At 40.8% G+C, this 12,087-nt stretch overlaps 1 protein-coding gene across 3 annotated transcripts in view; it reads left to right on the forward strand.

Annotated features, from left to right (window-relative positions):
• The first annotated feature begins 2,718 nt into the window (after positions 1–2,718).
• The window catches only part of FAM204A (family with sequence similarity 204 member A), a 31,726-nt gene continuing 22,357 nt past the window's right edge, over positions 2,719–12,087 (forward strand). Inside the window, exons 1-5 of one of the 3 annotated variants that reach the window (XM_060033994.1) lie at positions 2,719–2,757; positions 9,066–9,307; positions 9,842–9,929; positions 10,291–10,321; positions 10,510–10,609. In XM_060033994.1, coding sequence (XP_059889977.1) covers positions 9,074–9,307; positions 9,842–9,929; positions 10,291–10,321; positions 10,510–10,609 — 453 coding nt within the window. In that variant the 5' untranslated portion in view covers positions 2,719–2,757; positions 9,066–9,073. The remainder of the gene's footprint in view (positions 2,758–9,065; positions 9,308–9,841; positions 9,930–10,290; positions 10,322–10,509; positions 10,610–12,087) is intronic. The other 2 variants (XM_060033993.1, XM_060033995.2) reach the window with 2 other exon arrangements.

Consider the following 12,087-nt stretch of genomic DNA (forward strand, 5'->3'; position numbering starts at 1 on the left):
CTAGACTACTTTTTCTTCAATGAGGCATTTTGTACAGATGGAAATAACTATTCTCTTTCTCAGTTTCAGCAAGAAGCACATTTATCATTTGTTCAACAAAGTCATATTCACTTTTTACAACTGAGAAATATTTAAGGGATTTCATTATATTTGGGGAAATTTTCAACAATCAGAGATTTAGCAGCTGTCAAAAAAGACCTCCACAATTAATCTTTTATAATATGAGTGTGACTTGTAATCTCTACACTAAGGATAAAAATTACTAAATATAAGGAAAAATGATTCATAAACTATAATATTTCTTGGCAAAGAAAAACTGCTTTATGCTTTTTAAGATGTTTGAAAATTTAAATGAAACTTACATGTTTGAAATTAGTGCCAGATGCAACGCAATTCAAGCACAATTCACTAGCTGCATCACATTCACTATGATTTAGTAAAAGATATTCAATAATTCTATGTTTCATAGAAATCTCACAAATACAAGTATTTCATTCACAAAATGCATGGTTTGGCAGGGTTCCAGGACAGGAATTTGCTGGAGGGAAGGTAAATTTATTGATTAAAATAAATCAAATGACTGACATTTCCTCCAGAAAACTGGCAAAATAATAATATTCAGAGACTGAAAGTCTTACAAGCAAAACTGGAAGAAAGGTCTGAGCTATTTACGTTTATTATAGGAATCCAATAATGTCATAAGAGTAAACAATCAGATATTTGAGAATTCTCCAGTTAACATTGAGAACATTTTAAACTACATATTTTTGGAGTAGGACTTTCCAGAAATCTTTGATGTGAAATCTGGTGGCTGTAAGTCTTTGGAGTACTTATAATTATATTCCCCCTCTATCCCTTGCACATTTATATGCACTAAACAATGAGTATTCTTTGATGGAACATATGTAGAAACAATCCAGATAGTTCTGAAACAGGCCAACAATATTTCCTTCCTACCTCATGTCTCAGTTCTTCCCCTTCTGTGCTCTCTTTCCCCATTTTGGTTACACCTCCACCATCAACATTTGTTATGGACTGAATGTTCGTGTACCCCTAAAATTCATACGTTGAAATCGTAACCCCAGGGTGGCTGTATTTGGAAATGGGGCCTTTAAGGAATTAAGGTTAAAAGAGGCCATAAGGGTAGGGCCCTGATCCAATAGGATTAGTGTCCTCTTAAGAAGAAACAAACACCAGAGAGCCCTTCCTGCCCCCACCCACCCCCTTCTCTCTCTCTCCTTCTCCCTCTCCTTACACGACTGCACAAAAAAGATTTTATGAGCGCACAGCAAGATGGACGCTGCCTACAAACCAAGAGAAGAGGCCTCAGAATGAAATCTACTTTGCTGACACCTGGATCTTAGGCATCCCAACCTCCAGAACTGTGAGAAATAAATTTTTGTTGCGTAAGCTACTTAGTCTGTGGCGTTTTGTTATGGCAGCCCCAGCAGACTAAGATAGCAATTAAGAGGCAACAATGTAGCAGTCACAACAGCATTTTCCTACACATCCTCTCTTTAACTACTTTTTATGGATTGGATTCAGGGAAAAACACTATTGAGGGGCTGGACACATTTGGCCAGGAGAGTTTCATACAGATCCTCACACCACTCAGCCCAGCTTCTAATCGAGCATCGGAGAATGTGAGTGTGAGAAAGGACTTTAGTAACCCAAACTTGTCATTTCAGGTTTTGCTGTGATTCTGGGGTCATAGAAAACTACTCCATACACCTGGCACATGTTCTGGAAAACAATGGGGGTGAGGTAGTTGATAGTTAAGCATTACACTTAAACATCGGTTTATACTAAATTGTGATATGTTATTGAGTGCAATACAAAATTCTTTCACATTTTTAGAATGCTTCAAAGAAAGGTATTACTGATAAGGCTAAGGCCAATACCAACTGAAAATTACTGTTGGCAAGGTAATGCCTTAAGGGGTTTATGTGTATTTTGTTACATAATCGTTACAACACTAGAAAAGAGGAATGTATTCTTATTATTATTACAGAACGTTATTTCAGAAAATGGAAGCATTTCTAAAATAGCCCCACTCCCATCACGGTCATATTATGCTGTTTTATTTTCCTCATAGAGCTTTTTTTTTCCCCCTGTTTTTTTTTCCCTTGCTTATTTTCTATGCTTCCCTAAGCCCCTTCTCAGAGCCTAAGACAGTGGCTGCCACGGAAAAGGAGCTCAATGAGCTTTTGGCCAAGGCCACATAGCTGGTCAGTGAAGCAGCTGCCACGATCACCAAACGGTAAGCGCCACTAGAGCAGAAGTAGGGATCATTTTGCTCTAAACATAGGCTGGCAGGGTGCCTGCTCAATAAATATGTACAGAAAGAAAAAAAAGTAAGGAAGGGAGCGAGGGGAAAAGGATGTATGAATGGAAACGTTCCCAGAAGGGTCTAGAGAGCTTCTGCAGTGACTTTCCGTCCTTGGGGAATGAACTCAGTTCAAGGTCTAAGCCAGCACTTTCCTCACCACGGAGTACGGGAAGGAATGGAGAAAGAACAGTCTTTAAAAACGTCCAGAAGAAAGAAGAAAACGACGAGAGAAAAGCTGGGAGAAAAGAAGTAGAAAGAAAGGAATCAATCCCTTCCTGCCTATTTAAAAGCATAGCTGAGCGCGGCCGGTTTCCATGGCGACCCCAGGCCAGAAAGGCCTTAGCCTATTGGCTGGGATTCCGGAGCCAATGAGAAGGCGCGATGTTGACGGGTCATAAGATGGCTACTGGACGGCCGGCTACGGACCGGTGAGTAGAGCTGGTGGTTGGGCTGGCTCCTGGGCGGCCCGGACTCCGGTGTGACGGACCTGGGAAGGCCGGGTGCGGGGAGCGAGGGAGCCAGCGTGAGTGGCCTCACAGCCTCTCCGCGGAGCCTTCAAACCCTTTGGCCGGGCCCGCGGGAGAGTCGGCGGAGCTGGCCTCCGCTTTGCTTGGACCCGGCGTCGCAGCGCCTTCCCCGTCCTGTTGGTGGGAGAGGGGTTCTTCGTCCCACCTCAGCCAGAGTGAGAGGGGACGAGGAGACAGACTTTCGGTCCGGGAAACAGTCTCTGGTTTACAATTGCTGTACCCGGAAGACAGCTGCAGTCAATGGGAGTGTCAGCAAGCTAGACGTCCTACATCAGAATCTGCAACGCTTAGTTCTGTGCTGGGAGGGGATTCTTCCCGCTCGGGGATCGGAGTGTGACCCTGCTGCCGGAGAGCCTGCAGAGTTACGGGTTGTGCAGCCAAACAGGAAAAGATGTACCTTTCTAGAGCCACCCTATTGCTGTCTTGCACCATGTAAGTATTCTCACAGCTGCATCCAATTTGAAATGAGCCTCCAAGTGTTATTGGTTACTTGTAAATCCTTCCGTGTAGGGTTTTGAGTCTGGGGAAGTGTTGGCTAAACAAAACACTCACTTTGATGAAAACATATGCATACATGCAAAATCCTGCTAAATAGTTTATCAGGGTAATCAGATTGGTAACTTAAATCCGAAGTCAGGCCTGTGATTCAGTTGTACTTTCTCTACCTTTTTGAGAAAAGGGAGCGTATTTATTTCATAAACATGAACAGGACATTTACATTAATGTTGATGACAGCATGCTTAAAAGTATTTCAGTTAAGTAACTAATTCCCAGTCACAGAAACTGATTATTGTGTAAATTATTTAACACAATCTTGAGATTGGTGGGTGGTGGCTTGTGACTGTCATACAAGTAAGATTAAATTCAGATCAGACAAGATTCAGATTTCTTTATTTCTAATTGAATATAAAATCTGGGAAATAAGACAGCTTCATTTGGTAAAAATGGAATTGAAATTCTGGAGTATTACAGGCAGGAGACATTTACCCAGTAAACTGCTCAGATTGAGTTTGGGTTATACACAGTTGCCTGGACTTCCAGAAAATGTGACATTATTACCCAGACCTCTGAATGTGAATTCAGGCGATTTAGCCTAGCATTTTACATAGCTTTCTGCCCTTAGAAGGTGAGAAGAAAATTCTCACTGTTAACGAATGTTAACAGAATTACAGGCTGGAGACATTCTTCAGACCCATTCTCTAATCTGTGTCACCAAGAATATATTACTATTTAAAGTCTGTTCTCTATAGAGTTTTCAAGCTATAGAGTTCTATTTTTCTAAGATAAGTGGATTACAGTGCATTAGGTGAGTCCGTTACCTCATCGGTTTAGATAATAATTCCTAGTGGAAGGGTCATTGGTGAGGATTAAGGGTAAAACGGTGCCTGTCACATTGTTTGTATGCCATGTATAGCGGTGACCTGCTTTGTTTTTCGTTTTGTTTCTGTTTCTTCTGTCACAATTGGGGTTTCTTTCCCTTTCTGCAGAGCATCTTTTAGGTGTTCTCTCTGAAGTGCAGAGTCTTACTGAAAACTAGCAAGCTTGCCTGTGGTGGCTGGGTTAGGAGAGAACCCTTATCTTCTGGGGTGTTGAGGTTTAATTAGTATTGTTCTGACTGCGAGAGGATGGAGTGTTACAGCAAAGAATCAGGTGATTCTGGGCATTTGGGCACGTATAATACTGAGATCCATAAGGAAACATTTTAGAGCAGCAGGACATCCCAGAGATCTGATCACACCCTTCATGTTATAGCTTAAGAATAAAGACCCAGACAGATGCAGTGCCTTCCCCACAATTTTGTTGTTCAGGACCAGGAACCTATCTTCTGACTTTCAAAACAGTGTTTTTTCTGCTGCTCTACCACTGGTTCTCAATCTTTTCACAACCTAGAACCCCTTTTATTATAATTTGATATCTCCATGGATGCTATATTTTGAAAGATTGTGTCCACTAAACTATATTCATTAAATTTGTTCTTGTTTTTTTTTTTTTTAATAAAAATCAGGTCTGTAGCTACCTATCAGAGTCTCTGCTGAATGAATGTGTGGTGAAGAATAATGTTTCATTGAATTTAAGTCTCCTGACCTAAAGGTGGATGATATTGTTTGAGGGATAATAAAATATATTGGGCTTTTTGAATATTGAAATTAGCTTAGAGACCTCCATTACTGTCTTCATAAAACTTTGGGAAAACCTAAGCTGAGGAACTGCTGAGCTGTGTCGTGTTCTTCTAGGTGCATTGCCGTCTGCCCAGGTGTGCTAAGTGTAGTGACTGTGTTTGGTTTCCACGGGCAAAAGAAAGCCCAGCCATTGAGACGAGGATGATACATAAATATTTTTTGTTCATCATAAATCATGTCAGCCCTGGACTAAAGATGTGTTCTGCATAGCATACACAGAATTTTTTTTGTAGAATAATTGTGGAATTGGAAAAATCTCTCCAATATGAAATGGAGAGGCTGATACTCAAAACCATAGAGAAAAAAGGGATTCTGAATGATATACATCTTCTTTGGGGCTAAGTGATAAAACTAAAATATTTGACGTGCAGGCTAAAAACGTGAAAATTTATGTATTGATACACGGAGTGTTCTATAGACCTGGCGATCATCTACACTAAAAAACTTGTTTCTTGTTCTCTGGTATGCTACGTCTCTTGAGAATGGCTGAGTAATTTTCACATGTGAAGGGTAATTTGGAGTGATCTGCTTTAAAATGAAGGAATGCACTCTGGAAGGTATGAGGTGAGCAGCACTTCAAAGAACTGGAGAATCACAATCCAGACGAACACAACAGAAGTAACAGGGGGCCTGATAGGACCAGTTGGTACCATAGTACAATACAAATGTATGAATAACATGTATGTGCTTTGAGTAGAAAGACAGTGTTTTGGAACCTAAGCCTAAAACAAGTCACGAAGCAGCCACTCCATATTGGCTGACTTGCAGCCAAGCTGCTGTTCAGGGGGGCACTTTGCACGCTCCTCAGTGAATGATCTGTGTTTGTCCGTGGCCACCAAGTTGCCCTGGTATTTGTGTGTGTGTATGTGTTTTATGGTCAGAGGAGAAGGGCACTTCACTTTACAGATATTTAGGAATTAAGTTCAGAAACACACCTTATTTGAACTTTGCCTTGCTTTATGGATTTGGACATAGAGTCCACTTTTTAAAAGTTATTTTAATTTTTTTCCCCTGTGGGCACACACAAGAAACTATCATACCAGTCAGTGGCATCCTGAGGACAGTTCTTAATGCCACATCAACAAGAACTTACTAAAAATAGATGATTTTGAGAAAGTCCAAAAGTGATCAAAAATGATTGAGGGCTGATGAGGAAAGGCATGCCCTGTCCATGGCAACTGGCACTGCTTCCCAAGGTGAAACCCATTTGGGTGCCCAGAGCACAGAGTCACCCTGTGGAGATACTGAAGCAGTGGCCCAGTGGAGGAACTGTGCCCATCTGAGCGGTCACAGCTGAAGTCTGGGCTGAGTGGTACTTGGCTGATGGACAGAAGCTTGCCATTTGTATAGAATGTTGGTTCCATGAGGTTAGGCATTTTTGCCTGTTTTGTATACTGCTGTTCCTATGTCTTGAAGAGTGCCTGGCACACAGTGGGCATGTAAAAGATGCTATGGACAGGGAGGAGAAACAGTGGCTTCGAACGTAGAACCCCAGTTGGTGCTAAGAAAGCTAACTCTGAAACTTGTTACTGTCCTTGAGTCCTGAAGTGGGATAGTGAGCCTGAAGGTATATTATGTCAGTGGCAAAGCCATGATGGAGCTTATTATCACTCCCCTCCCCCTGCTTCTCAAAACAGTAGAAATATTTTTATTAATAGCACAACACCTGTTCTTCAATACTGGCATGTTTTACACTATGTCCTTTGTGCTAACAGAATATCTCAACATAACCTCCATTCCAACTTTTAAAATCCTCAGGCCAGATTTAGGGATGGATCCAGGTTTTATCGGGCTTGGAGCTTATGTAATTTGAGGTCTCCTCTTTAAAAAAAGGAATACAGATTTAAAATATAGAAAATCAGGTATAGTGCTTTGGAAGGACCTGTGAAAAAGAAGAGCCTTGAAGCTTAGGTTCCATTTATCTTCCTGGTAATTTGCTTCTGGTTTTATTGCTCCATTCGGAAAAAGACATCAACATTTTTAATTGAAACTTCAGTCAGACTGTGGAAATCAAGGAAGTAACTGACTTGCATCAATTGCTAAGTGAATGCACCTTAAACATTAGAAACTTCAAAGCTACCTTATGGATGCTGCCACCCATGATAGAAATGATAAAAATGCAGTACCTGGCCACAGAAGTAATAATAATGATGGCAAAAAGAACTTAGCATTGATCAAGTCCCCAGAACCTCCTAAACACTGTGTTGAGTGTTTCAGTAGCTTATCATGTTTCATCCTCAGAATAACCCTGTGTGCAATATAGTTATTCCTGTAAAACAGATGAAAAAACTGAGGGTCAGAGGTGTTAAAAATGATTTCCTCATACCACTAATATATGGTGGAGTCAGGATTACAGTTGGAGTAATTAGATGTTAGAACCCTTCCTCTTAAAAAGCCAAGAGAATGTTTTGGTGAGGGTGTTTCAGAGAGCCAGCAACTATGAGGCTGGACCCAGACTGAAAAGTGAGAGCTGATTCTTTGGACTTGGGAGGAGGTCCTTAAAAGTTATCAGGCATCCATTATTCAGAGTAATGCAAAATGCCGTGATACTTTGTCTCAGAGACAATGCTGGTGGTTTTCTTACTAGGTTAACGCAATAGGGGGCAGAAAGGTTAGCAAAAAAGATTTCCATCTTTCTATTTTATTCCTTTAAGTTGATCGTAAATCTTGAGCAGTACAGCCAACTTCTGTATTCTAGGCCTCTTTTGAATGAACTGGTTTTGGCTCCTTATGTATGCTAAAATAGACTGTGTCGTGGAGATTAATAGCGAAAATGTACTCAATTATAATTTTAGCAAATGATTACAACCTCAGTTTTTAAAAATCATTTTTATTAGACTTAACAGTAGTTAATGGTTCTCTCTACCAATGGGCTGTATAACTAATGATAAGAATTACCCTGAACTTTAACTTTTTTCCCAAATACAGTATTATTTTAAAAAGCTGTATGTTTTTGTTAAATTGTTAGGATTGTACTCCATTTAGTATTACTTTAGCAAGCAGTATAAAATGTAAAACTAGGACATCCTTTTTACCACCATACTTTTCTCAAACTACCTGCATAGCTTAAAATTTTTCCTTTGAGTAATACGTTTCCTACTCTGTAGTCCCCTGAAGTTTCGTGCGTTCAAATACAGGCGAAACATCCAATTTTATTTTCTTCTCTAACTGTTACAGCTTGAAATATAGTATTATAATTCTTAAGTTGCCTGCAGTGTATATTGTTAGGCTCTTAACATTCTTGAGCAGTGAATGCTTTTACTGAATTTCCTCTTTTCTTTGGACAAGATTATCCATATATTAGAGAATCGAGGTTCTATTGTCATTAAGTCATTCATCTGTAGGTGTGTCTTGTAACAAACTTGCTGAAAATACACTTTTTAAAAATTTATGCACACAGGGCTTCCCTGGTGGCGCAGTGGTTGAGAGTCCGCCTGCCGATGCAGGGGACACGGGTTCGTGCCCCGGTCCGGGAAGATCCCACATGCCGCAGAGCGGCTGGGCCCGTGAGCCATGGCCGCTGAGCCTGCGCGTCCGGAGCCTGTGCTCCGCAACGGGAGAGGCCACGATAGTGAGAGGCCCACGTACCACAAAAAAAAAATAAAAAAGAGAAAATTTTATATACGCAGGGCTTCCCTGGTGGCACAGTGGTTGAGAGTCCGCCTGCCGATGCAGGGGACACGGGTTCGTGCACCCGGTTCGGGAAGATCCCACATGCCGCGGAGCGGCTGGGCCCGTGAGCCATGGCCGCTGAGCCTGCGCGTCCGGAGCCTGTGCTCCGCAACCGGAGAGGCCACAACAGTGAGAGGCCCACATACCGCCAAAAAAACAAAAAATTTATACAAGCAAAATATTTAAATTATCTTAATATGGCGGATACATCCCACTTTATACCAATTAAAAAAAAAGTTTAGATAGACTGTTCCCAAACCCTTGGTATAATTATTAGGTTGCTGGGGTATCTTTTAATGGTTTTAAAATTCTTTCCATGTCTACTTTATACGTCTTAATTCATTTTTTTCCCTTTAGCAGAAAAGATGTGGAGTGGGCTGCTACCTCCTGGCCTAAATGAAAGTGATGTTGAGTTGAATTCTGATGATGAAGCCACAGTAGAGAGCTCTGAACTTAACTTAGAAGAAGATAAAGAAGATGGGACCATTACAAACACAGAGGTCTCAGATATCCCTACAGATGGACCAAAAACTGAAGCAGAGGCAAATGTAAATGCATATGAAGAGTGTCCCTCTGGAATTCCCTTAAATATGTGGAATGTAGGTTTTCTCTGACGTGTTCTTATTAAAGCCTGTACCTGTGTGTTTGTGCATGTTCCTGTGTGTGTCTCTGCTGTGGTCAGAATGTATATGTTCTTGGGAGGTAAATAGGTACGGAAGATTGACTCAGAATAATTTTATTACTCTGTGGGTCTGTGGGCAATTCACTGGCCACTCAGATACTTATGTTCATTTTTGTTTTGTTTTTCATAAAAAGAGGAAGGAAAAAAACAGTTAGTAGGATTAGCTACTTGGCCTAACATAATACAGTCTTAATCTCTTTGTTGTCTATGAGCCATTGACTTTTACCCTCAGATTATCAGATTGACTTATTTGGAAATAAATGAAGATAAAAACTCAGGTTGTGAAAGTCTCAGACAATAGAGTATCTCAAGAAGAACTGAACTAGTTTCATTAAATTTGTATTTTTATAAATGTTATAGTTTTTTATTACTTAACATGTTATTTTTCAGATGTATGCTTTGCTTCAAAGCATATTTGCTTCTCTTTCTTTTTTTTTTTACTTTTATGTAGAAATTTCAAGAACTGCATACAAAACATTCTGAACAGAAAATCTCAACTTCAAGATCCAGAAAGAAAAAAAGAAAACGCTCCAGAAAAGGTGTTTTAATTTAGGTTAATTGTCAATAGTGCTAATATTAAATTGTGACCAATTGAGCTAAACAATTTTTTTTTTTGTTTTTTGTTTTTTGTTTTTGCGGTACGCGGGCCTCTCACTGCTGTGGCCTCTCCCGTCGCGGAGCAACAGGCTCCGGACGCGCAGCCTTAGCGGCCATGGCTCACGGGCGCAGCCGCTCCGTGGCATGTGGGATCCTCCCGGACCGGGGCACAAACCCGTGTCCCCTGCATTGGCAGGCGGACTCTCAACCACTGCGCCACCAGGGAAACCCTCAACAATTTTTAATAACCATAATTTTGAAATAACCGAATACTTGGTATTGACACTGTGAATTATTTTTCAGGTAAATTGAAGAATGAAGAAGAATCTCAAAGGTAGGTGGAATTTAAAATATCTGTCTGTCCTAGATAGTATTGTAGAACTTGTACAAATAGTTGAACTACTTAACCTCTGAAATGTAAGAACTAGTAGATGTAATATAATTGTAGTAACCAATTAAAAACAGTAAATGTAAAAGTGAGTACATTTTGTAAAACATGAGTTATTGTCTCTCTTCTTACAGTGAACAGTCCTCAAGTGAAACCCAGTTGAAGGAGCTTACTCAGTATTTTGGAGTCAACGATAGGTTTGACCCCCCTGTTAAAAGGAAAAAAATTGAAAAGGTAAGATCTTTTTTATTGCATCTTACATTAGCCAGTGGGAAATGTTTGTAATTAACCTTGCCTAAGGTGTTTCTCCTCATTAATTCGTTCAGTGAAGAAGTTAATGTGTGCAAGATGCTAGATAAACAAGTAAATGTATAGTTACAAATCGTTAAAAAAGCTGTTAAGAAAGAAATGAACAGGGTATAGTGAAGAAATTAAAATGGAAACTCCACTTTAGCTGAGTGGTCAGGGAAGTCCTTTCTTAGAGGGTCCCGTCTCACTAAGACCGTAGGATAGGAAGGAACCATCTGTATAAGGAATGCTACTGTAGAGGTGATAACCTGGGTAAAGATCCTAGGGGTGGAAGAGTCATCATAGAACATTTGAGTAGACGTAAGAAGGTCAGCCTGGCTGGACGGGGTCAGTGAGGAGGAGGGTGGGTGGCCCAAGGTAAGATTGGAGAGGCAGGCAGGCAGGGACCAAACTCTGTAGGACCTTAGAGGACAAGGTAAGGAATTGGGTTTTAGTCACAGTGCAATTGAGAGACATTCAAGGGTTTTAAGTTAAGGGAGTGATGTGATCTAAGGTACGTGTGAAAAGATTGCATCTTACGTGGAAGATGGACCTTGGGGCAACAAAAGCAGATGAGAAGAGGACAGTTAAGAGACTCTTCCAGGCATGAGATGATGGCGGCTTGAACAAGAATGGTGCTGCTGAAGATAGAAAAGTGGGTAGAGTTGAGGTACACTGTAGAAGTAGGATCAACAGTATTTGCCTCCTGATTGCTTATGAGGTGGTGGGGAGATTTAGGATTATGAGGGCAGGGAGAGAACCATTCAGGGTTTTACTTAAGCAGTGGTGTGAATAGTCATGTGAATTACAAAAATGGGAAAGCTTTGGAGGGGAGGTTTAGAGTGGGGCCTAATCCAGAGTTAATTCTGGGGCATGGGTAATAGCAAGCAGGAATAGAGTAGACTGTTGGTGAAACGAGGCGGGAGCTTCAGGAGAGTCTGAGCTTGAGATGCATGCTTGGGAGTTGTCAGGCTAGAGATGGCGTTAATATTTAGTAGAGGCTTGAATGAATGAATAACTTATACATTCACTTAGGGGAATGTTGACAGACTCCAGGAGCATGAAAATTGAGCTCTGGGCCATAGGGACAGAGGCACAGAGGCCTGCTGGTTGAAGCCCAAGGATATTGTATCCTGCATGTATAGACAGGATCATTGCTGTATACTACTGTGTATAGAGGTGATTACCATTTTCTGGTTAATCAGTATTTCTTATGAAAAACCTGATTTTTAAACCCGTCATTGGGTGGAATTGCCTCCTTGAGGGCACATGCATTAAGAAACTGACACAACAGAGTTTTACATGCAAACCTTTTGATTCCAAGTTTGCCAAGAATTCCTGTCACCTAATCCCTAGAACACTGCGGAATTAGAACCAGGATCACCTGCTGCTGCAAATAATTAGAGCTGTTGAGCAATCTCCTT

This window comes from Delphinus delphis, chromosome 16 (assembly GCF_949987515.2).
Source record: "Delphinus delphis chromosome 16, mDelDel1.2, whole genome shotgun sequence".
NCBI lineage: Eukaryota > Metazoa > Chordata > Mammalia > Artiodactyla > Delphinidae > Delphinus > Delphinus delphis.